Source organism: Bufo gargarizans, chromosome 1 (genome assembly GCF_014858855.1).
Source record: "Bufo gargarizans isolate SCDJY-AF-19 chromosome 1, ASM1485885v1, whole genome shotgun sequence".
Lineage (NCBI taxonomy): Eukaryota > Metazoa > Chordata > Amphibia > Anura > Bufonidae > Bufo > Bufo gargarizans.
In genome coordinates this window covers 528,793,869-528,819,549 of record NC_058080.1, presented here as the reverse complement: position 1 = coordinate 528,819,549, position 25,681 = coordinate 528,793,869, and the positions used below count along the sequence as shown (strand labels likewise).

The window sequence follows — 25,681 nt, the reverse complement described above, 5'->3', positions numbered from 1 at the left end:
TTGCATATGTATTAAATAGTTTTTTTTTTTTTACACAATAAAAGCACACAGAGCTATGGGGACTGGGTATTGCAGATGTGCTAGCGGCCATCTAGCAACCCATGTCCTCAGCTCTATACCCAAAATCCCGGTGACAGGTTCCCTTTAATGACTGGAAGTTATGAACATTTGTCATAATTACACGTGTTGTAAAGTGTGGTTGACCACGCGTTTCAGTACAATTTATTTATTTGGGCACTTATTTATTTGGTCCATCTATGGGCATATTAGACATGCAAGACTTTGCCACCCCTGTGCACCTGTGTGGTGACTGGTGACTTGAGTTGGGTCTGGCTGCATGCTCTTTCCTAAAATGATTCTATACCCAAATGCCGACACACTTCAGATTTATTGCTGACATTTTGTAGACTGGAAATTCATTCCATGGGGTTGTTTTGGCAGCAACCATGTGGGGTTCTGTTCCAGGGACAGTTGCAGGACTTTCTGCAAGAATTCTGCTGTGTGTGAATTCAATTAAAGGTTGGGTATAAACACAGGACAACCCTGCCCAGTGTGTGTCCTCAGGAGGAAGCCATTACCAGCAGCAGAGAACAAATGGATCTGACCTCTGCTATCTGGGGGGAGAGTACCTCTTACACATTAGAGGGTTGTCTGGTCCAGCTGAAATCGGTGGGTTTGGTCAACATACTTCTAATGTCTTTGACCAAAGGGTAATGTTAAAGAACTGAGCTTTTGATTGGAATGTGAGACCCCTTCAGACTTTGTGATAACAGTTGTCAGGGTTATGTCTCCTGGGCACACCTAAATGGGGAAGCAATGGTCAGCGATCTCCACCTGCATGAGGGGATCTGGAGGCAGAAGTGCTGGTAGTAGATGCCATATACCGACTTCTGTTTGTCTGGTTTCCTCCTGAAACTAGATGGGGTTGTCTCACTTCAGCAAGTGGCTTTTGTCATGTAGATAAAGTTAATACAAGGGACTTACTAATGTATTGTGATTGTCCATCCACACTGCTTGTATCCATGGTTACGACCACCCTGTAATCCAGCAGTGGTGGCTGTGCTTGCACACTATAGAAAAAGGCGCTGGGCTCTCTAGTGGTCCAGTATCTGCACTACAGCGGTTTTTACCTGTTCACCTCTCGGCATCTTCGCCGTGCTGCGGCCGGATCTCCACCGGTCTCCGTTATAGTGAATAGGGCTGGACGGACTTCAGGCAGCGTACGGGTGTACTCTGTAGTTAACAGCTCTGGCAGGCTGTTTCCCTGCCAGAACAAGTATTGCCAGTGGGAACCAGGCCTCAGGCTGACGCTTGTATTTCAGCCGCAGACGTGTAGTTTGCCTCACATGTGGACAGTCCATCGCCTTCTCCATACAGAGTCCATGAGATTAAGTAACGTTATCCGGTGGATTAACCCCTCATATGCTACGGTCAGTGGTGACCGCGGCATATGGGAGGTTTGCGCTCCCTTACTTTAGCCATCGGGTCCCCACGCTGCAGTGGCGGAGACCCGATTGTTGCCATGGCAGCCCCAAGCCATTCCAAGGCCTTGGGGCCCTGCATGTAAGGAGGCCTATGAGGCCCAGTCCCCAGGCTGGGTCTCATAGGCAAACTGTCAGTGTATTACACTGTGTAATACACTGATAGTCAATACAGTACAATACAGATGTATTCTGCTGCATTGAAACAGAGTGGGACAAAAAAAAAAGTGAAAAAAGAAGTTAAAAGAATAGTTTCCCAAAAATTTGGAATAGACATATTGGGTATAGCTGCGTCAGTAACAACCTGCTCTATAAAATACCACATGACCTAACCGCTCAGGTGAACGCCGTAAAAAATAGTGTGTTTAAAAAAAAAAAAAAAGCCTTTTTCCATATAATCATGATGCATCACAAGGAGATTGACCTATAGGAGCAGGAACAGAAGAGGTTAAATTTCCCCCTCCCCCCCCACCATTCCCCAGTGTTTCCTGTCCCTACTGAGGCCAGGGGACCGGAAGAGCCTCCCTGCACGTCAGAGAGATGAAGTGGAAATTTGGTATTTTTTTCTTGGGAGACCTGTAGGAGCGGTCTGCTATTTACCTTAAGCTCATTTCATTTCTTTGAGCTCCCCAGTCCGCCGGTGGCCACGTGCTTGATGCCCTAGCACTGCCTCCTGTAAGTCTCCCTTGTGGGATATCCATTTTTATGTATCTATATCTGTGCTTTTTATGCACATAGAAATGTTGTTGTTTTTTTGTTTTTTTTTTGCACATGGGTGTCTCCACCCTACTCTATGTAAAATTCCTCCTGACCGGGTCGTTTTTTCATATCCTCAGTCAAAGAATGCGCAGAAGAAGGCTAAAAAGCCTCTAAAATGTATCTCTTGCTGTAAGAGATTACCTGAGTCGTATGTAAAAAAAACTCTGCAAGGACTGCATATCTGTTATTCGTGAGGAGCAACCATCACTTATGGACGGTACCATGATACAGAATAAAATGTTTGGTGGACTTAAAGTTAAACGTGCCAGTGTGTTCCCAATAAACGAGAACATTAAAGGGAACCTGTCACCAGTTTTATGGTGTCCTAACTGAGGGCAACATAAATAAGTGACTGATTCGCTTGGCAAAATGCTGGGTCACTTTCTTTAATTGACCGTCAATCTGCCAACATCTTGTATTGAAAAGCTCCAGCTGATAATGATGAGTCATGAATATTCATGAGCTCCTGACTCTCCCTGCCCACCTGCTGCTGAATGACAGTTTGTTTCCATATGAATCAGCTGCAGGTGGGCAGGGGAGTGGCTATAGCTCTGAATTAAATATACGCTGGACTCAATGACATAATGCTGGACTCAAATCAGCTCATTAGCATGTGGCATCTTTGTGTGTATATTATGAGGTAACCATCTGTCACACCAGTAAGTGAATACATCTAAGGTACTTTTTAGTAGTTAATAATTGTATATAATTAGTAAGATTATAATCAAATATCCACATGACAGGTTCCCTTTAAGGAAATGATTATGGAAGAGTGGTCTGATCCTGAGAAAAGGCTGGGCATTTCCAAAGAATTTTAGAACCGTCTGCTATTCGATCCTTCTGAATCCAAATTATTTGACGATGTTCCGAAAATTGATGTTCAAGTGGCTAAAGTAAACAAAAAGACCTCTTTGCCATTTGAAGATGCGTCTCAACTCAGAGACCCAATGGAACGAAAAGCAGATAGCCTTATGCGTAAATCGTGGGAGGCATCTATGTTCATTATTAAAGCAAATATAGCTGCCACATCTGTAGCTAGATACATGTATCTGTGGTTGAACGAGCTAGAAAATCACATTAGAAATAAAACTCCACGGGAGGAAATACTAGCTTCTATGCCTCTGTTAAAATCCGCAACATCTTTTTTGGCAGACGCATCCGCAGAATCTGTTAGATTTTCTGCCAGAGATGCGAGTTTATCAAATGCAGCCCGCAGAGCTCTTTGAATGAAATCCTGGTCGGGGGATAAGAGACTTCTAAAATGAAGCTTTGACCTATGTCCTTCTCAGGAGAATATGTTTTCGCGACAGTTCTTGATAAGATTCTGGAGAAAGCGGCCAATAAAAAAAAGCCATACAAAAGGAAATTTCCCTTTTCGCCCCTTTTTCTAGTCAGGACAAGTCCTACGGGGGCAAAGGAAAATCTGGTTGCATGAGCTACCCTAAGGGGGGTAGAGGAAGGGGTTTCCTCAAGGTAAATCTGGCAACAGACAATGACACCAGAATAGGGGGGAGACTGCAGAACTTTCTAGTTCCCTGGGAAAATATAACATCAAACCCTTGGGCCCTAGAAATGATAAGTTTAGGATACAAACTTATACTACTGTCCCCCCCCAAAAAGTTCCTGATCACAAACTTAGGTTCCAGCGTTCCCAGGAAAATGTATTGCAAGGAGTTTGAGATTTGATAACACTGGGAGTATATAACCTACACAGAAATGCCAGACCACTTGTACTGATTAAATACTTTATTACAAAAATCACAGTTAATGTCACAAGAAGAATGTATACAAGATTAAAAGAATTGGTACAGGAGATAAAAACGACAACATCACTGGAGGAAACATACAGTGGACGCAAGTCCCATTAATCCTAACATGGCTATTTTGTTGAATGCATGTATAATATACAATTAAACATAGGACATTTACCCATTCTGTGCTTCCTCCAGGATGGCGCCAACCCCAACGCGCGTTTCGGCGTGCCTTCAACTGGGGGTCCAGACGAAGGAACGCCGAAACGCGCGTTGGGGTTGGCGCCATCCTGGAGAAAGCACAGTATGGGTAAATGTCCTATGTTTAATTGTATATTATACATGCATTCAACAAAATAGCCATGTTAGGATTAATGGGACTTGCGTCCACTGTATGTTTCCTCCAGTGATGTCGTCGTTTTTATCTCCTGTACCAATTCTTTTAATCTTGTATACATTCTTTTTGTGACATTAACTGTGATTTTTGTAATAAAGTATTTAATCAGTACAAGCGGTCTGGCATTTCTGTGTAGGTTATATATTAAGAGTAATATTGCCATAGGCATCCATTACTTGAAAGTAATTATCCCATGGTTGGGGTATTTATCGGATGTTTTAACACTGGGAGTAGTAGTTCCTGTTCCCCTTTCTCAAAGAGAACAAGGCTTCTACTAAACTCTATTCCTAGTGAGGGGAAAAAGAGGGCTCCTTTCTAACTGTAATAAATTTAAAAAGTCTAAGCAGATTTATCGTATACAGAAAGTTCAGGATGGAATCTCATTTCATCATGTTCCTATTCATCACAGTTACTAGAAGTTCTAAGGTTTGCGATCAGGGATCCAAAGGGTTTAAATTCTTCATTACCAATTCACAGCACTGCCTTTCGGGATTTCCTCGGCCCCAAGAGTATTCACCAAACTAGTGGTCGAGATGGTTGCCCATCTGAGGCAGGAGGGCATGATTCTAGTACCATACCTAGACGACTTTCTGGTCATCGGTGGATCAACTTGCAGGATAACAGGCCGAACTAGATGGACAAATGTCTTTTTTCGGCCTTATGTACTATGTTGCTATGTTACTATTTAACTTCCGATTAAAAAATATTTTTATCCCGTCTGACAGACTCTAGGTTGGGTGATGAACCCTGGAAAATTCTGTCTCCAACCTTCTACAAGTGTAAAATTTCTGGGAGTGGTCTTGCACTCTCAGAAACGGACAACCTACCTTCCCCAGGACAAAATATATGCCCACAGACAGAAGATCAAACGGTTCCAAAACAGAAGGAGTTGCTCTATAAGAGAAGCAATGAGCATACTGGGTTCTCTAAGCTCCTGTATTCTTTCAGTAGCATGGTGTTAATCCCACTATCGCACCATGCAGGTCTGGATCTTACAACAATGGGACAAACCGCTAAGATCCCTAGATCGGAAGTTACTGATACCTGGTTTTGTGAAAACCTCTCTCTCCTGGTGGACAGTTGCACAAAATCTATCCAAAGGAGTAGTTTGTAACAAATCTCCCTCTATAATGATCCTGACAGATGCGAGCAGAACAGGTTGGGGAGCGAAAATCGGAGACAGCTATTGGGACAAAGTAGTAACCAACCAGTCTTCAAATTTGCGCGAGTTGAGAGCCGCCTGGGAGACACTAAAATCCGCCTCTCCGGTCTCCGAAATAATCACTAAAGATACTATCGGACAACATGACTACGGTTGCGTACCTCCTACACTAAGGAGGAACGAGATCAAATAAACTGCTAGGTCTTTCAAAGAAGATATGACAATAACAGAAAAGGGTGCTCACTGGAATATAACCTGCTTACCACCTAGCTTATTAATATAATTAGTATAGGGGCTGAATTTTAAACAATATGCTCACGGCAATATAATATAAGGTCTGAACAAATGTACAGGTACGATCTAAACAAGATGGAAGTATACTATATTAGATATATTAAGGAATGTTTAGTCTGTAGCTCTATAGGAGATATATGTAGGTTTTAAATGCAGTTTATAAAAATGGAGTTGTATAAAAAGGTGTAACCACATTACCGCATTGTCTGAACAGTATGCGAATACTAAGACGAATATTTGAGGCAGTCCGGTCCTGATTTTATAGGACACGTGATTGCTGTATTGGTAATGTTTTTTAGGTCCCTCATCCTAATTATATTTTTAACCACTGAGGAAGAAACCCAAGCGGTTTGAAACTCGTCTGGTGATTGAAAACACAGCAGTTCACACAGAGTACGATTTTCTGCAGTGGGAATCCCACAATTAAAGACCCGATCCATGGAGACAACGTACGTTGGAAGTTAGTGCCGGCACTAGCACCTACGTAAGAAAATCAACAGGTGCTTCAAAGGGGATGCCGAAGCTCAATACAGCCACGGATGCACTACTAAACATTGCGGGCAACGATGGACCTAGTAAGCAGCCAATAATATACTTTACCAAACTACCTTCTGTATCAACTATACAACCGGGTGGATGAGTTGGACGGCGGTGGCGTAACCACTCCATAATTGATACCCACTTGATAAGGAGTAGGTAACCACATAGATGTATTGCTGGAAAACCTTGCATTATAACGGTGCCGCCGACCCAAATGGTAATAATTTAACTGGTTGAATACCGCTACATACAGTCTAAAAAGTGGCAATTGGAAATCTGCCAAGGACATTACAATAAAAAACCATGCATAATTATAATACCTCATCTACTCTTCTGTGGAACATTTGATTAATTAGTGCGATATACTTACAGAGGGACATTGTATGTATTTATTTTTTCTCTTTATTTATTGTTTATAACAAAGAAGATATTTGCCTGAGCTGAGAGAGAGGTGAAGTCAATCTCGGTGATTTATTTCAAGGGCTCCTTAAATCAAGAAGCAGATTATCTCAACCGGCAAAGAATAGATCAGACAGAATGGTCATTGAATTAAGAAGTATTCAACATAACAGACAGGAGGTGCTCTCCAACAATAGACCTGTTTGCCTCAAGAAGAAATACAAAACTAAAAATATTTTGTTCTCTGAACCCAAGGGACAATCCTTGGAAAATAGATGCTCTTTCCCTAACTTGGGACTGGAAGTTAGCTTCTGCATTCCCTCCTCTTCCCCTGATTCAGAAGGTAATTCCGTAGATCCTCGAGGGAAGATTGACTGTGATTCTAATCGCCCCCTACTGGCCAAAAAGGAATCGGCTCTCCCTTCTCCAGAAGCTAACTTGTGGATCCTTGGGTGCTGCCCCACAGGAACGACTTCTTACATCAGGGTCCAATTCTGCATCCACATCCAGAGATATTAAAGTTCACAGCTTGGATCCTGAGATATTAAACCGCCAGGGACTTTCAGACAGTGTTATATCTACATTGAGATGTTGAAGGAAAAAGTGACCTCCACAATATATTTGAAGATATGGGAAAAAAAATGTGTTCCTGGTCAGGGGAGACCAACCCAAATTTTGGAAAACCTAGTATACAGAAATTTTTTGATTTCCTGCAAAAAGGTCTAGAATTGTGTCTTCCACCTTTTTTAAAGATCCAGGTTTCCGCTCTAAGTACCTTCTTTGATACTGATTTAGCAAGCCATAAGTGGATTGGATTAAACGGTTTATCAGGGCAGCTTCCAGATTAAGACCTTCCTTAAAATCTGGGAGCCCCTTTGAACCCTTAGAAGGTTGTCCTCTTAAGCTACTATCTTTCAAGACCGCTTATTTCAATTACTTCAGCCAGGAGGTTAGGTGAGATCCAAGCTTTCTCTATCAGAACCCTACCTTAGAATTTTCGATGATAGGATTGTTCCAAGGCTGGACCCGGGGTTCCTCCCCAAGGTTGTTTCAGACTTTCACAGAAGTCAGAAGATTATTCTACCCTAATTTTGTAACCAACCTAGAAATCGGAAAGAAAGGGATTTCCATACCCTAGATGTCTGACGCATTGTACTAAAATATTTGGAGGTCACCAAAGAATTCAGGAATACCGATAACCACCTTGTCCAGTTTGCAGGGAAAAATAGGGACATGAAGGTTTCTAAATCCTCCATTGCTAGATGGATCAAGGATACCATTTCCTTTTGTAATTCTGTTTCCATGAAATCACCATGATGGCACATGATTCCCTCCCCTTAACTTAATATTTAGTATGAAGTAATACAATATATTTGCATTAGTCTTTTTATTTTAAGGCTCTCTAGTAATTTTGAAACACTGGGGAATGGTGGTGGGAGGGGGCAATTTAACTTCTTCTCTGACCTCTGTAGGGGCAGGAACAATCTCCTTGTGATGCCATCATGGTGATTTCATGGAAACAGAATTGCCGGTAAGACTAATTCCGAATTTGTCACCTTACATCACAGTGTAATGGCAAAAGATCAAAGTCATATGCACCCCAAAATAGTGCCAATCAAACCGTCATCTCATCCTGCAAAAAATATCTATCTAAGACAATCTCCCAAAAAAAAAATAAATATAGCTCTCAGAATATGGAGACACTAAAACATGATTTTCTTTTCAAAAATATTATTGTGTAAAACTTAAATTAAAAAAAGTATACGTGTTCGGTATTGCCACGTCCGACCTGCTCTATAAAAATCACATGACCTCAGGTGAACACCGTAAAAAATAAATAAAACTAAAGTGTAATACCAAGCGATCAAAAAGTCATAAGCACCCCAAAATCATACCAAACAGACATCTCATCCCGCAAAATATGAGCCCCCTTCCTAAGACAATCTGTCAAAAAGTAAACAAACTATCACTCTCAGACAATGGGGAGACTAAATTATGATTTTTTTTTGGCTTCAAAACTGCTATTATTGTGCGAAAGTGAAATAAATAAATAAGTCGACATATTTGGTATTGACGCGTCCGTAACATCCTGCTCTATAAAAATATCACATGACCTAACCACTTGGGTGAACACTGTAAAAAAGTAAAAAAATTAACTGTCAAAAAAGCCATTTTGTCAGCTTACATCAGTGTAATACCAAGAGATCAAAAAGTCATATGCACCCTATAATAGTACCAATCAAACCGTCATCTCATACCGAAAAAAATGACCCCCTACATAAGACAGTCACCCAAAATTAAAAAAAACGATGGCTTTCAGAATATGGAGACACAAAAAAATAATAAAGCTTTTTTTTTTATTATGTAAAATTGAAACAAACAACCAAAAAAAGTAGTCCTATTTGGTATTGTCGCGTCCGTAACAACCTGCTCTATAAAAATACCACATGATCTAACCTGTCAGATGAACACTGTAAATAAAAAATAAAAACTGTGCCAAAATGGTTATTTTTTTTGTTACCTTGCCTCACAAAAAGTGTAATATAGAGCAACCAAAAATCATATGTACCTTTAAAATAGTACCAACAAAACTGCCACCTTATCCCGTAGTTTCCAAAATGGAGTCTCTTTTTGGAGTTTCTACTAGGGCTGGGCGATATGGCCTAAAATCTATATTGCAATATAGTTTGAAGCATGTGCGATATAACGATATATCGCAATATAATTTTTTCTTCTGTATGTATACAAATTACAAAACGCCATCAGCCCCCCTAGCCAGTGCCATCAGCCCCATGTGCCATTGCCACCATCATGTTCCCAAGCCAACGCCATAAGCCTCATGTGCCATTGCCACCATCATCATGTCCCCCCCAGCCAGCGCCATCAGCCCTATGCCATAGCCATCCACCTCTCCCCTCTTCCCCGGTAGATTCGGGCCCCTGCTACTTACCTTTCCTGCACGGCTGTCTGATGGAGTCCGCGGGAGACGGGCCACATCTTCCCAACATGCACTGGGAGGGACCTGACGTCACACACAGCGTCAGCCAGCGCGCTGACTATGTGTGAACGCGAGGCCCTGCAGTGCGGTGCAGAGTTGCGAGGCCACGGAGTGGTGAGTGAGAAGCTTCTAAACATCACAACCACTCCTTGGTCAACTATCGCGATATAACTAAAATCTATATCGTCGGCTGAATTGATGATTATATTATTGTATATCATTTATATCGCCCACCCCTAGTTTCTACTCTAAGGGTGCATCAGGGGGGTCTTCAAACGTGACATGGCAGCTTAAAATGATCCCAGTGAAATCTGCCTTTCAAAAACCATATGGCGTTCCTTTCCTTCTGCGTCCTGACGTGTGCCCATACAGCAGTTTGTGACCACATATGGGGTGTTTCTGTAAACTACAAAATCAGGGCAATAAATAAGTTTTGTTTGGCTGTTAACCCTTGCTTAGCGGAAAAAAATTGATTAAAATGGAAAATCTGTCAAAACTGAAATTCTGTAATTTCATCTCCATTTTCCATTAAAGAGGACCTTTCACCTGGAAAAACAATGTGAACTAAGTATGCTGACATGAAGAGCGGCGCCCGGGGATCTCACTGCACTTACTATTATCCCCGGGCGCCGCTCTGTGGCCAATCGCAGCGCACAGCTCACAGCCTGGGAGGTTTTTTTTCTCCCAGGCTGTGAGCTGTGCGCTGCGATTGGCCAGTGCTGCAGCCTAGAAGAAGGAGACTCCCACAGGACAAGGGCAGACAGCGCCTACTATAACTTACAGAGCGAAGATACCGGAGGGCATAACAGGAGAACGGAGCGGCGCCCGGGGATAATAGTAAGTGCAGTGAGATCCCCGGGCGCCGCTCTCCATGTCAGCATACTTAGTTCACATTGTTTTTCCAGGTGAAAGGTCCTCTTTAATTCTTGTGGAACACCTAAAGGGTTACCAAAGTTTCTAAAATCAGTTTTGAATACCTTGTGGGGTGTAGTTTCTAAAATGGGGTCATTTCTGGGTGGTTTCTATTATGTAAGCCTCACGAAGTGACTTTAGACCTGAACTGGTCCTTAAAAAGTGGGTTTTGGAAATTTTCTGAAAAATTTCAAGATTTGCTTCTAAAATGGCATTCGCAAAACGATCCAAACATTAAAGGGGTTCTGCACTTTCATTTAACTGATGATCTATCTTCTGGATAGATCATCAGCTTCTGATCGGCGGGGGTCCGACATCTGGGACCCCCGCCGATCAGCTGTTTGAGAAGGCAGCGGCGCTCCAGCAGTGCCGCAGCCTTCTCATTGTTTACCGCCGGGCCGCCCGCTCACTGACGTCACGACTTGTATCAACTAGAGTGGGCGCGGCTAAGCTCTGTTCACTTGAATGGAGCTTAGCCGCGCCCACTCTAGTTGATACTAGTCGTGACGTCAGTGGGCTGGCGGCCCGGCGGTAAACCGTGAGAAGGCTGCGGCACTGCTGGAGCGCCGCTGCCTTCTCAAACAGCTGATCGGCGGGGGTCCCAGATGTCGGACCCCCGCCGATCAGAAGCTGATGATCTATCCAGAGGATAGATCATCAGTTAAATGAAAGTGCAGAACCCCTTTAAGTAGACCTATGGGGAATGTAAAGTAATAACTATTTTTGGCGTTATTACTATCCATTATAAAAGTAGAGAAATTGAAATCTGGAAATTTGCTAATTTTGCAAAATTTTTGGTAAATGTTATTTTTTTTATAAATTAAAAAATACATTTTTTGACTAAATTTTACCACCGTCATTAAGTACAATATGTGACGAAAAAACAATCTCAGAATGGCCTGGATAAGTAAAACAGGGCTCCAGATGGCGACCAAAATGGTCGCCAATGCGACTTAGAATTCACAAATGGCGACAAGACTTTTTAGTCTTGTCGCCATTTGCGACTAGACCCTCCGCGGCAGCTCTGCAGTTGAACAGCGGCGGGCACAGGAGCTGATAGTTCTCTGCCCCTCCGCCGATGTTCTTCTCAGTCAGTGAGTCACAGCACACATAGAGAGTGAGACGCTGGCAGCAGGGAGGGGAGGGGCTGGGGAGGAGTGTAATCTGATCCTAGAGTGGAAGCTGCTGCTGCCAGCCCCTCCCCTCCCCGCCCACCAACCAATCAGAGCTGAGGCAAGGCAAGCACCAGCAGCTCTGAGTCACTGACAAGTACAGGGAGAAAGAATCGAATGAGTCACAGGTGAAAAGAACTAAAGATCCGACTTGTGACTCATTCGATTCTTTCTTATTAGACTCCCTGTACAGTGTGCCCCCCCCCCCCCCAACACCCCAGTATAAGAAACATTGGTGGCACAGTGTGCCTCTCCCAACACCTCAGTATAAGAAACATTGGTGGCACAGTGTGCCCCCCCCCCAACACCTCAGTATAAGAAACATTGGTGGCACAGTGTGCCCCCCAACACCCCAGTATAAGAAACATTGGTGGCACAGTGTGCCCCCCCAACACCCCAGTATAAGAAACATTGGTGGCACAGTGTGCCCCCCCCCCCAACACCCCAGTATAAGAAACATTGGTGGCACAGTGTGCCCCCCCCCCCCCAACACCCCAGTATAAGAAACATTGGTGGCACAGTGTGCCCCCCCCCCCCAACACCCCAGTATAAGAAACATTGGTGGCACAGTGTGCCCCCCCCCCCCCCAACACCCCAGTATAAGAAACATTGGTGGCACAGTGTGACCCCCCCCCCCAACACCCCAGTATAAGAAACATTGGTGGCACAGTGTGCCCCCCCCCCAACACCTCAGTATAAGAAACATTGGTGGCACAGTGTGCCCCCCCCAACACCCCAGTATAAGAAACATTGGTGGCACAGTGTGCCCCCCCCCCCCCCCCAGTTGAACTCACCTCCTCCAGTTGATCGCGTAGCTGCCGGTCTCCTGTTGTTTCTTCAGGAACTGTGGTGATGTCACTGAGCTCATCACATGGTCCATTACCATGGTGATGAATCATGTGATGAGCACAGTGATGTCACCACAGGTCCTTTGACAGGTCCTGAAGAAAGAACAGGAGACGATCAATTGGAAGAGGTGAGTTAATTTTTTTTAACCCTCATTGGCACTGCCCACTGCGCCACCAATGTTCATTATATTGAGGGGGGGGCACACTGCACCACCAATGTTTATTATACTGGGGTTTTGGGGGGGGGTGCACACTGCGCCACCAATGTTTATTATATTGAGGGGGGCACACTGCGCCACCAATGTTTATTATACTCGGGTGTTGGAGGGGGTGCGCACTGCGCCACCAATGTTTCTTATACTGGGGTGTTGGGGGGGGGGGGGGGTGCGCACTGCGCCACCAATGTTTATCAAACTGGGGTGTTGGGGGGCGCACTACGCCACCAATGTTTATTATATTGGGGGAGCACACTGCGCCACCAATGTTTATCATACTGGGGTGATGGGGGGGGGGGGGGGGGGCGCACTGCGCCACCAATGTTAATTATATTGACCTTCTACTATGCATTCTGTATTAAAGAATGCTATTATTTTCCCTTAGAACCATGTTATAAGGGAAAATAATACAGGGAATAGACTTTCATCCTAGCAACCATGAGTGAAAATCGCACAGCATCCGCACTTGCTTGCGGATGCTTGCAATTTTCACGCAGCCCCATTAGCTTCTATGGGGCCTGCGTTGCGTGAAAAACACACAACATAGAGCATGCTGCGATTTTCACGCAACGCACAAGTGATGTGTGAAAATCACCCCTCATGTGCACAGCCCCATAGAAGTGAATGGATCCGGATTTAGTGCGGGTGCATTCCGGTATTTTGAATGCCAGATCCGGCACTAATACATTCCTATGGGAAAAAATGCTGGATCTGGCATTCAGGCAAATCTTCATTTTTTTTTTCCGCCGGAGATAAAACCGTAGCATGCTGCGGTTTTATCTTTTGCCTGATCAGTCAAAATGACTGAACTGAAGACATCCTGATGCATCCTGAACGGATTGCTCTCCATTCAGAATGCATGGGGATATGCCTGATCAGTTCTTTTCCGATATTGAGCCCCTAGGACGGAACTCTATGCCGGAAAAGAAAAACACTAGTGTGAAAGTAGCCTAAAATATTAAGTTTAAATCCCCCCCTTTCCCAATTTTACATATAAAATATATAAAGAATAAATAAACATATTACACAGTGCTGTCCAAACTATTAAATTATTAAAAAATATCTCCTATGCGGTGAGCATTCACAATTTTTTAGTCACCTTGTCACCTCAAAAAATAGGATAGGACTGTTCTATTATGAGCCGAACCTTTCAGAAAATGCGAAATGCACGCGGCTTTTTTTTTTTTTTTTTTTTTGCGCGGTATTGAGTATCGAAATACTTTTTTATGGTGAAGAAAGCAAATCAAAATTTTGGTATCAAAACAACCCTATGCCGATCTGATCGGAGTAGCGTTGTCACGATACCAAAATTTTGATTCGGTTTTGATTTGGCAACTAAAACTTTGATTTGGCTCCTAAATTTTTCAGTTCAGGAGCCAATGGCTACCAGGTATTTTTTTTAGTCTGGAGCACTGTAAAAGCGTTTTAAAGTTATTACCACGTAAAGTGACACATGTCAGATTTGCAATAAATGGCCTGGTCCTTAAGGTGAAAAATGGCAGGGTCCTTAAGGGGTTAATACTGGTAGACAGGGAACACATTGTCTGAGCTGCAGACAGCATGCTATAGAGCAGGAGGAGCTGAGCAGATTGATATACAGTTGTATGGGAAAAGATTCTGTATTATTCATGCATTTATACAGTCTGGTACATAAATATTGGGACATCGATACAATTCTAACATGTTTGGCTCTATACACCACCACAATAGATTTGAAATGAAACGAACTAGATGTGCTTTAACTGCAGACTGTCAGCTTTAATTTGAGGGTATTTACATCGAAATCAGGTGAACGGTGTAGGAATAAGTTTGCATATGTGCCTCCCACTGTTAAGGAACCAAAAGTAATGGGACAGAATAATAATCATAAATCAAACTTTCACTTTTTAACAGGGTGGATTTGATTTTAAATCACTAGTCAGTAAAGCTTGATTTAAATCATAGTTTTCTACATAAAGACTAATTTTGCTGGTATAACTTATAATATGCAAGTAGATGAAGATTTTTAGAATAACTTTTCATATTAGTTTGATTAGGTTGATTCTGTATTCATAGGTTTGTAGAAGTTGGGATTAAAGTATTTTTCTCAACTCTGTTCATGTTATAACATTTTTGCTGTGAAGAGGCATGTGATCTCTGCTGAGTCAAATTCAGTTTTGAGAACTGCAAAAGTAAACCAAGCATCTGTGATAATATCTTGTAGGCAGAGAAACTGCCCAATAATCTTACAAAAACCTCTGGAAGAGCATGACATTGTGAATTGATTAATGGAATTTATTTACCCAAAAAATTTCACATATAAAAACATAGAATGTGTCGGCAGATAAGAACCATTTGGCCCATCTAGTCTGCCCAATATACTGAATCCTATGAATAGTCCCTGGTCCTATCTTATATGAAGGATGGCCTTATGCCTTTCCCATGCATGCTTAAACTCCTTCACTGTATTTGCAGCTACCACTTCTGCAGGAAGGCTATTCTATGCATCCACTACTCTCTCAGTAAAGTAATACTTCCTGATATTACCGTATTTTTCGCCGTATAAGACGCACCGGCCCATAAGACGCACCTAGGTTTTTGGGGAGGAAAATAAGAAAAAAAATATTTTTAACCAAAAGGTGTGCTGTGGGTTTGGAACTAATGGTGGTCTGTGGATGGCACTATTACTGGGGATCTGTGGATGACGGACACTGTTGTGGGGGGATCTGTGGATGACGGACACTGTTGTGGGGGGATCTGTGGATGACGGACACTGTTATATATGTGTCATCCACAGACCCTCCCAGCCCATAACTGTGCCATCCACAGATCCCCCGTCGCTCCAGTATACAAATAAAAGATGTCTTATTCAATTAATAGTTATTAAACATGCCCCCCAACTCCTAATAGTACCTTACATCCTAACCTTCAGTACAATAGAGGCAGGCAGGCCGGGCAGCCGGCGCGTCACTCACTGACGTCACTTGCCTGCGCCGCCTGCTTCATTCATAAAGTGGGCGGCGCAGGCACGTGACATCAGGGAGTTACGCTGCCGCCCGCCCGGCCTGCCTGCCGGCATTCTACTGAAGCGCTTAGGATTTAAGGTAGTATTAGGAATAAAGGGGCATATTTAATAACTATTAATTAAATAAGACATATTAGTATAGGGGCGGGGCTATAGTACAGTGACTGCACTGCCCCGCCGCTATTGCCGGCCCCCAGCTCCTCCTCCCAGTCCCTCCCCGAGTCCCCGCTCGCTTTACATCGCAGCTTGCGATGTAAAAACTGACTGCATTCGCCGTATAAGACGCAGGGGTACTTTCCCCCATTTTGGGGGGAGAAAAAGTGCGTCTTATACGGCGAAAAATACGGTACTTTTAAACCTTTGCCCCTCTAATTTAAAACTGTGTCCTTTTGTAGCAGTTTTTCTTTTAAATATTCTCTCCTCTTTTACCTCGTTGATTTTAAAAGTTTCTAACATATCCCCTCTGTCTCGTCTTTCTTCCAAGCTATACATGTTAAGGTCCTTTAATCTTTCCTGGTAAGTTTTATCCTGCAATCCATGTACCAGTTTAGTAGCTCTTCTCTGAACTCTCTCCAAAGTATCAACAGGCTCGGACTGGCCCACAGGGGGTACAGGGGAATCCCTTGGTGGGCCCCTAGTCTCTCTCCCCCTGCACAAGTGGAACATGACACATTAGACCTACTGCACTACATACATATATTCAATGTACAGCACCTCAACCAGCCTATTTTCATATTAAAAAATTGTTAGATTATTTATTATATTTGAATGTATCCATACGGTGGGCCCCAAAATAAATTTTACTGGTGGGCCCTAGGTACCCCAGTCCGACACTGAGTATCAATATCCTTCTGGAGATGTGGTCTCCAGTACTGCGCACAATACTCCAGATGAGGTCTCACTAGTGCTCTGTAGAGCGGCATGAGCACCTCCCTCTTTCTACTGGTAATGCCTCTCCCTATACACCCAAGCATTCTGCTAGCATTTCCTGCTGCTCTATGACATTGTCTGCCTACCTTTAAGTCTTCTGAAATAATGACCCCTAAATCCCTTTCCTCAGATACTGAGGTTAGGACTGTATCACTGATTTTATATTCTGCTCTTGGGTTTTTACGCCCCAGGTGCATTATCTTCCACTTATCAACATTACATTTTAGTTGCCAGATTTCTGACCATTCCTCTAGTTTTCCTAAATCCTTTTCCATTTGGTGTATCCCTCCAGGAACATCAACCCTGTTACAAATCTTTGTGTCATCAGCAAAAAGACACACCTTACCATCGAGACCTTCTGCAATTTCGCTGATATTAAACAATATGGGTCCCAGAACAGATCCCTGAGGTACCCCACTGGTAATAAGACCATCGTCTGAATATACTCCATTGACTACAACCCCCTGTTGTCTGGCCCTCAGCCACTGCCTAATCCATTCAACAATATGGGAGTCCACGTACAGCCTTATTCTACATAATTAAAAAACTAATCTTTATTTCATGATGGGATAACCTTTGGATGGTAATATATTTTCCTCAAAAAGCATTTTATATTAAAAAAAATCCGATTTTAATTTAAAATCAGATTTTTTTTTTTTTTTTTTAAATCATAGATTTTTATCCACCCTGCTTTTTAATACTTGGTTGCAAATCCTTTGCAGTCAATTACAGCCTGAATTCTGGAACGCATAGACATCAATAGATGCTGGGTTTCATCACTGGTGATGCTCTGCCAGGCCTCTACTGCAACTGTCTTCAGTTCCTGCTTGTTCTTGGGGCATTTTCCCTTCAGTTTTGTCTTCAGCAAGTGAAATGTATGCTCAATCGGATTCACGTCAGGTGATTGACTTGGCCATTGCATAACATTCCACTTCTTTCCCTTAAAAAACTCATTGGTTGCTTTTGCAGTATGCTTTGGGTCATTGTCCATCTGCACTGTGAAGCGCCGTCCAATGAGTTCTGAAGCATTTGGCTGAATAGGAGCAGATAATATTGCCAGAAACACTTCAGAATTCACTTCAGTTGCTGCCCATTTTGCCCCTGAAGAAGCCAGAAATCTGGCGAAACATGTCGGGGGGCAGTGGTAGTTTTTAACTGCATTGCACCTCCTCACTGGCTACCTAAACCGCCTGTTTATATGGCCGATGGTGTCTGGTGTGATTCAACCATTTAGTTGGTCTGAGCACTAGCTGTTGTCTACTGAGTCCCTGACGTGGTTTCAGTTACTTAATCATCCTAGTCAATAAATCACACGCTTCCTGCGATATCTATGTATAGTGGGCTGTGCCCCCCTCCGTTTCTACATTATCCTTTAGGTTGCTATGACAACCTCTGTGTGTAGTAAACCGCGGCCACTGTTACGGCAGCGTGTAGCCCCTCCAGATACAGTAGCACTCAGCCTATAGGGATATCCAGTGAGAGAGAGTGCATGTTTTTCTCTCTCCCTCATGTAGTGCAGGCTCCTACTGTTTGAGTTTGAGGTGCTTTGTATTTTTAACTTTTCACTCTTTGGTTTGTCTTAGTCTAATCAAAGGTTGTAAGACGCATATACACCTTTTAGAGTTAATCCAATAAAAGTGAAGTTTTAATATCTGGGTCAAGATAGGTTTTCTGCCTAGTTAGGCACTTGTAAATATAGTAATAATAACCTTACCCAGGTTGGTCCTAGATCTAGCTACTTCTCTAGTGCACTCCCAGTCAGTACTTTGCTGACTTGAGTAGTCCGCTAGTAATAGGTTCACTGTATTGTAGGTACATATGATAAGTGAAGAGAATTTAAAATTAGTCAGAGGGAAGATCAGAACCAATGTCAGGAAATATTTTTACACTGAAAGAGTAGTTAAGGCTTGGAACAAACTCCCAGCAGATGTGGTTGGGAAATCGCCAGTAAGTGAATAGAGCACGCCTGGGCTAAACACATGTCTACCCTAAGAGAAGTAATACTACGGGCGGACTAGATGGACCAAGGGGCTTTTTTTTTGCTGTTTATCTTCTATGTCTCTCCGACTGCTGGTACTTGCTGGTGATAAGAGATTATCACTAGGAGTCTGCCGAGCGTTTCCTATGATCAGTTCTTAATTTAGCGATCCTCAATGGATGGAGAAGCTTCACTTCAATAGATTTAACTAGTTCAAGACCAGGCCATTTACCCCTGTTCTTGACCAGATTCATGGCTTTTTTTTTTTTTTTTTTTTTTTTTTTTTTTTTTCTTTCAGTTATGTAAATAATTTGTCTTTATTTATTTGTTTTATTCACAATGCACTATTTGTATTTGGCAATTTTTTTTTTTTTTTTACACATTCTTCACCTGTTAGGTCATGCAAGATCTTTGGGGAGCATTTAAGGGTGCATTCACACGACCGTAAGTGTTCTGCGGTCTGCAAATTGCGGATCCGCAAAACACTGATACCGGCTGTGTGCGTTCGCCATTTTGCGGACTGCACATGGCTGGCGCTATATAGAGAATATCTATTCTTGTCATCAACCGCTAAGACTCTGCAGCTCGTACAGATACCTGGCCCCAGCAATCACATGTTTTGTAGGCTAGGTGCAGGAAGCAGCATTGCAGTGTCCTGGTTTGTATATACAGCGCTCATGGTGTGCTGTGTATACATGCAGGTGGTGGGGATGGTGAAAAAACATTCCTGCCTTATCCACAGGGGACCCTTGACGGTGGACTCTGCTCCCACATTTGCACTATAAGCATACAGCTGCTAACTATTGAACGTCCTTGCAGTTATGTGCTGATCACCCAGATGGTTAAAGTCTATGGGGGTCGTGAAGTGGTTAAATTATTAAGCAAATTATTTTTATACTATAAATGTGATAGTTATGGTATCTGCACAAGATCAGTAAAAATTCCAGTATCTGTTTTGATGACCCCAAATTGAGCTATCTTAGCCACCACAGTCCTTCAGTTATACTGTCTGTGCAATGGATTTGAGGGTAGTTGGGAATAGACAGAGATTAGGACTCTCACCGCATCGATTTTCTTCCTTTCTTAACAATGTTGTTTTTTTTTTTGTTTTTTTTTCAGCCGAGTAGTTTTGCCGTGCTCCGTAGAAGAGGTATGTCTTACTGGTTTATTTACTCATTTCCCTGTCCACTGGTTGATGACAATGCATGTGCACTTAGGTGGCACCCACTGGCACACTCTATGGGCAAATGGGGCTACGTTTTTAGGTCTAATTTAGATAATATACAGTGTTCTGCTGACAGTTTAACTAGGATGGTGCCTGAGCTGGGTGCCTCATACTTTTGGGGCAGGATATTGTCTTTTGGCCCAAGTTTGGTGTTTCTTTTGGATGATATTCAGGTTGACTCTAATTACAACGGACAGAAGCCCCAGTATATGTATTATGCTTGTTACTCTGGGTTTGTGTATTCCTGGTATCAGAATATATTGCCCATCTCTAAATCAGAGCACAGGAAGCAGATTTTTGGACATTTCGTTAAGATATGTATACCCTACTAATGAGAATAAGAAGTCACAGAAAAAAAAATGGATCAATACTGTAAACCGTAACTTTTAATCGGTACCATTAACTAAGTCATATATGAAAACAACTTGCCACACCAGAAGCCCAAAACATAGAATGCCAGTTTTCTAAAGGGGTCATATATAATAGAAAAAAGTGGTCCTATCAGTGTAGAAGAGAGGAATTTTTTTATACACCAAACCCCATGAAGGCATAGCTAGCAGCACCTTGTTGATAGAGTTTAACTATATGGTCTTTGTCCAGTATTCCAAGTTTGTGAGTAGGACTAAAATGGAAGTTTAACTCCCTAGTATGCCTTATGGAGCTATTATACCCTAATATGGAGTAATCCCCTTGACAAAGGTGGCCCTGCCCCTATTATACAGGCCTTGGATGTCCCTGCTACAGAAAGCAAAAGGTGTCCCACTTAATACAAACAGAGTAAAAAAAAAAATTCCTACGCGTTTCAGTCCAATTGTGGGTCTTATTTCCCATATTCAAATGGTGCTGCGAGTAGGGGACATTAGATCTGTGGTCTGGCTGGAACCGAGCATCATACATCACTATGATACAGTGAGCGCAGCTCACATCAACCATGGTCAGGCTGGGAAATGTGGCCACCTAAAGCAGCCTTAGGCCTCATGCACACGGACGTTTTTTTTGGCGGTCTGCAAAAACGGTTTCCGTTGTTCCGTGATCCGTGTCAGTTTTTTCTTCCGTGGGTCTTCCTTGATTTTTGCAGGATCCACGGACATGAAAAATGAAAAAAATCTAAGTCAAGTTTGCCTTTGAAATGATAGGAAAAAACGGATCACGGACGCGGATGACAATCTTGTGTGCAGCCGTGATTTTTCACGGACCCATTGACTTGAATGGGTCCGTGAACCGTTGTCCGTGAAAAAAAATAGGACAGGTCATATTTTTTTTCACTGACTGGAAACACGGATCAAGGACACGGATGCCAAACGGTGCATTTTCCGATTTTTTTTTTTTTTTTATTTTTTTTTTTATTTTATTTTTTTTTTCACGGACCCATTGAAAGTCAATGGGTCAGCGGAAAAAAAACGGAACAACGGCCGCGGATGCACACAACGGTCGTGTGCATGAGGCCTTAGTGTATGGACAGATTTACAGATAAGTTCCTGCCCCTCATATCCACGTCACATGTAGTTTCATCTATTTCCATATGCTGCTAAAGGGACCAGTCACAATGTTTTATAAATGGTTGTGTTCCCCCTGAAATGGCAATGCTGGGCAATCGTTTCTTATAACTATGTGCTGCCACATTTTCCTGTTATTCCTCCTGGAAAGTATGAGTGCATTGAATACCAGATGCTCCAGAATTCCCTGAGAAATCCAACATTTAGTAATGTAGACATGCCAGGAATGTAGACAGGTCCTCCTTTAGTTTGAAGTGACCCGTGCAGTGAGAGCTTTCTGGGAACACACATCAACCTCTTAATCTTAGTAGTTATGGAGATGAAGAACATATTTGTTCAGGACTCTTCTATTTAAACAGTTTATTCTGTGTTTTCATTGACCTCCCCATATATGGAAGGGTTTACCAGTGAATAAAAATTACTTTTAGACCAGCTCACAAAACAACAAAACATACATCATCCATCCCTCTCCGCCCCGACCCAGCTCTGGTTCCTGGTCCATCTCGACACACACAAAATGCCTCCTCAAGCAATCGCTGGATTCAGGAATAACCAGCTCAGTCTCAGTGATTGGCTGGTCAGGCATTTCCTGCATGTTGAGATGCACCAGGAGGCAGAGACCAGTGGGGCGAGGGATCAGTTAGATGACTATCCTTTTTTCTTTTATACTCCGTTGTCAGCTAGTCTAAGGGCTAGAGTTGTTGCGATACCAATTTTTTGATTCGGTTTCGATACCATGAAAAAGTATTGCGATACTCGATACCATTCGATACCACGCGAAAAAAATAAACAAAAAAAGCCACGTGCATTCCTCATTTTTAAAAATGGCGAATCGCGCAGTTTTTATTTTATTTTTTCTGTTCCGGCATTCACCACCTAGATTTTTTTTAATATATTTTAATAGTTTGGACTTTTCTGACGTGGCGATGTAATATGTTTATTATTTAAATATTTTATATGTGAAATTGGGAAAAGGGGGTGATTTATACTTCATATTTTAGTGTTTTTTGTTTGTTTTTTTACACTTTTTATTTAATGACTATTTTCCCCCTTAGGGGCTAGAACCTGGGATCTTTCATCCCTTTTCCTATTCAGCCTGATAGATCTCTATTAGGGTGAATAGGACTCCACACTGTCCCTGCTGCTCTGTGCACACAGCATCAGGGATGTTACCATGGCAACCAGGGCTTCTGTAGCGTCCTGGCTGCCATGGTAACCGATCGGAGCCCCAGGCTTACACAGCTGGGGCTCCGATCAGAAGCTGCCACTGCACCACCAATGAGGGGGGGGGGGGAAGAGGTCCCTGTGGCCACTGCCACCAATGATTTTAATACTGGGGGGTTGAGAGGGGCCGGCACACTGTGCCACCAATGATTTTAATGGGATGGGTGGGTTGAGGGGGGGGGGGGGCAATGATAACTACCTCTTTATACAGGAGGCGGGTACTGGCAGATCAGCGGCAGTTAACTGCCGCTGATCGCAGCTCCCTGTCAGGGGCAGGGTGCCGGCAATGCGATTCTGCTGCCGGCACCCGCCTCCTGTATGTGTTAAAGACTGACTACTGTATATGAGTCCAGACTTTCACTATCAGGCCACACAGAGCGGCGCCCAGCAATGTCCCAGCACTCACCATTAGTCCTGGGCGCCGCTCCGTTCGCCTGCAGTGCTCCATTACTGTCTCCTGTCCTGCTCCACATGCTGCTGATTACTATCGGAGCGATGGGAGGAGACATCAGATTCACTAGTGGGCGTTCCTTCTCCCTGGCTGTAGCGCTGTCCAATCGCAGCGCAGGGAGAAGGAACGCCTACTAGTGAAGCTGATGTCTCCTCCCATCGCTCCGATAGTAATCAGCAGCATGTGGAGCAGGAGAGGAGACAGTAATGGGGCACTGCAGGCGAACGGAGCGGCGCCCAGGACTAATGGTGAGTGCTGGGGCATCGCTGGGCGCAGCTCTGTGTTGAAATAATCCTATCATTGGTGGCGCAGTGCGCCCGCCCCTCCTCCGCCCCTCTCTTCTCATTGCCGGCGCCGCCCCTCCTCCGCCCCTCGCTTCTCATTGCCGGCGCTGCCCCTCCTCCGCCCCTCGCTTCTCATTGCCGGCGCTGCCCCTCCTCCGCCCCTCGCTTCTCATTGCCGGCGCTGCCCCTCCTCCGCCCCTCTCTTCTCATTGCCGGCGCCGCCCCTCCTCCGCCCCTCGCTTCTCATTGCCGGCGCTGCCCCTCCTCCGCCCCTCGCTTCTCATTGCCGGCGCTGCCCCTCCTCCGCCCCTCGCTTCTCATTGCCGGCGCTGCCCCTCCTCCGCCCCTCGCTTCTCATTGCCGCCCCTCCTCCGCCCCTCGCTTCTCATTGGTGGCAGCGGCAGCAGCAGCACAGGGGGAGGGAGGACAGCTTCCTTCTCCCCGTGCTGCTGAGAGAGAACATGAGCGCGCCGATAGCAGCGCGCTCATGTTCAGAGATACTAGACTGCGCAGAAGCGCAGCCCAGTATCGAAAAAACGGAAATCCCGGTATCGTATCGATACCGGGACAAAAGTATCGATTGGGTATCGAAATTTCGATACCCGCAACAACCCTACTAAGGGCATTGTCTGAATGTTTAATACTAATGACCTATCGTCACTATCAGACTAGTGGGGGTCCAACTCCTTGGGCCGCAGCCTCTTCCTAGGCCGGTGACGTCATGTTCATTGGTCACATGGCCTAGGCGCAGCTCAGTCCCACTCAAGTGACTGGGGTTGAGCTGCAATATCAAGCACAGACACTATCCAGTTGGTGACACTGCTTGGTAAGTTGCGAGGCCTCTTCAAAAAGCTGCATAGCATTGGTGCTGGGGAGTCGGACCCTCCCTCTGATTAGATACTGAGGACCTATCCTGAGAATATGTCATTACTATTAAACACTCGTAAAACACCTTTAAAAATAATTTTATGCACTTTGCGACCCATATAGCTTCAATTTGATTGTTAGTTTTGCTATAAAATTCTTTATCATTATTTGTGGCTGAAAATGCCTTGAAAGTTTTACGTTCAGTGAGTGTTGCATTTGCAATCTTTCCTAATGTGCAACACCTCAAAATAAAATATCATGAGAAAAACATGGGTAGAATAGCTGCACACAAGCAACGCTTCAGATTCTCTGCTGATTAGATAAGTTAAAGGGGTATTCTGGTTATTAGAAGTTATCCCCTATCCTCCTCCTGCTGAGACCTCCACCGACCATGAAATCACGTACCCCCTGCAGTCCCACTGAAATGAACGGAGCGGCCGGTCGCACATGCGTGCTGCTGCTCCTACATTCATTTTTATGGGAGTTCCGGAGATAGCAGAGTACATCGCTCCATTATCTCTGGAACGCCTATAGAAATGAATGGAACGGCCACACTCATGTGTGACCAGCCGCTCCATTCACTGCAGGTGGTGTGTGATGCCCCATTCTCGTGATTGATGGAGGTCCAACGGTAGGACCGCCAATGATCTAATAGTTATCCCCTATTCACAGGATAGGGGATTACTTCTAACAACCGGAATACCCCTTTAAAGGGAACTCGTCACACTGAATAGTGTGGGGTTTAGCTCTGGTAGACAGGATTAGCGGACACTATATAGAGGTAACAACAAGTTCTTTGGATCAAACAGTTCAGTGTTTGTCACACTTTAGGCAAGTGAAAAAACAAGCAGTCCTAATCAGAGTCACCTTGCAGTGTTGGGGGTAATTCACACCATGAGGCAATTCTGCCTCAGAGCCCTTGACCATAGCAGCACCAACCTGTTTTCACGCCAAGCAGATGGCAAGCCTTCATCCATATACAAGGCTCCCAGATCCCAACACAGAGACCTGGCTTCTGAGCCCAGCTGCCTATTTACCCTGGGTTCACACCTGAGCGTTTCTGAGACGCGCGTATTTGTTGCGCGTTTTTATGCACTTTTTTTGCAATAGTAAACGCGCGTTTGTGTGATTGACTGCAGTGTTGTCCAATGAGTCTATGGCCAAAACGCGCGACAAACGCCCCAAAAAAAGCTCAAGAACTTGTTTATGCGTCGGGCATTTTACAGCGCGTTCAAACGCGCTGTAAAATGCTCAAGTGTGAACCAGGGCCATAGGGAAGCATTGGTTTTCACGT

The 25,681-nt window shown here is 43.9% G+C and overlaps 1 protein-coding gene across 3 annotated transcripts in view; it reads left to right on the top strand.

Annotated features, from left to right (window-relative positions):
* PITPNB (phosphatidylinositol transfer protein beta) overlaps nt 1-25,681 on the top strand; it is a 56,934-nt gene that overhangs the window by 1,723 nt on the left and 29,530 nt on the right. For all 3 annotated transcript variants that reach the window (XM_044275395.1, XM_044275398.1, XM_044275396.1), the window contains exon 2: nt 19,960-19,990. In XM_044275395.1, coding sequence (XP_044131330.1) covers nt 19,960-19,990 — 31 coding nt within the window. The remainder of the gene's footprint in view (nt 1-19,959; nt 19,991-25,681) is intronic.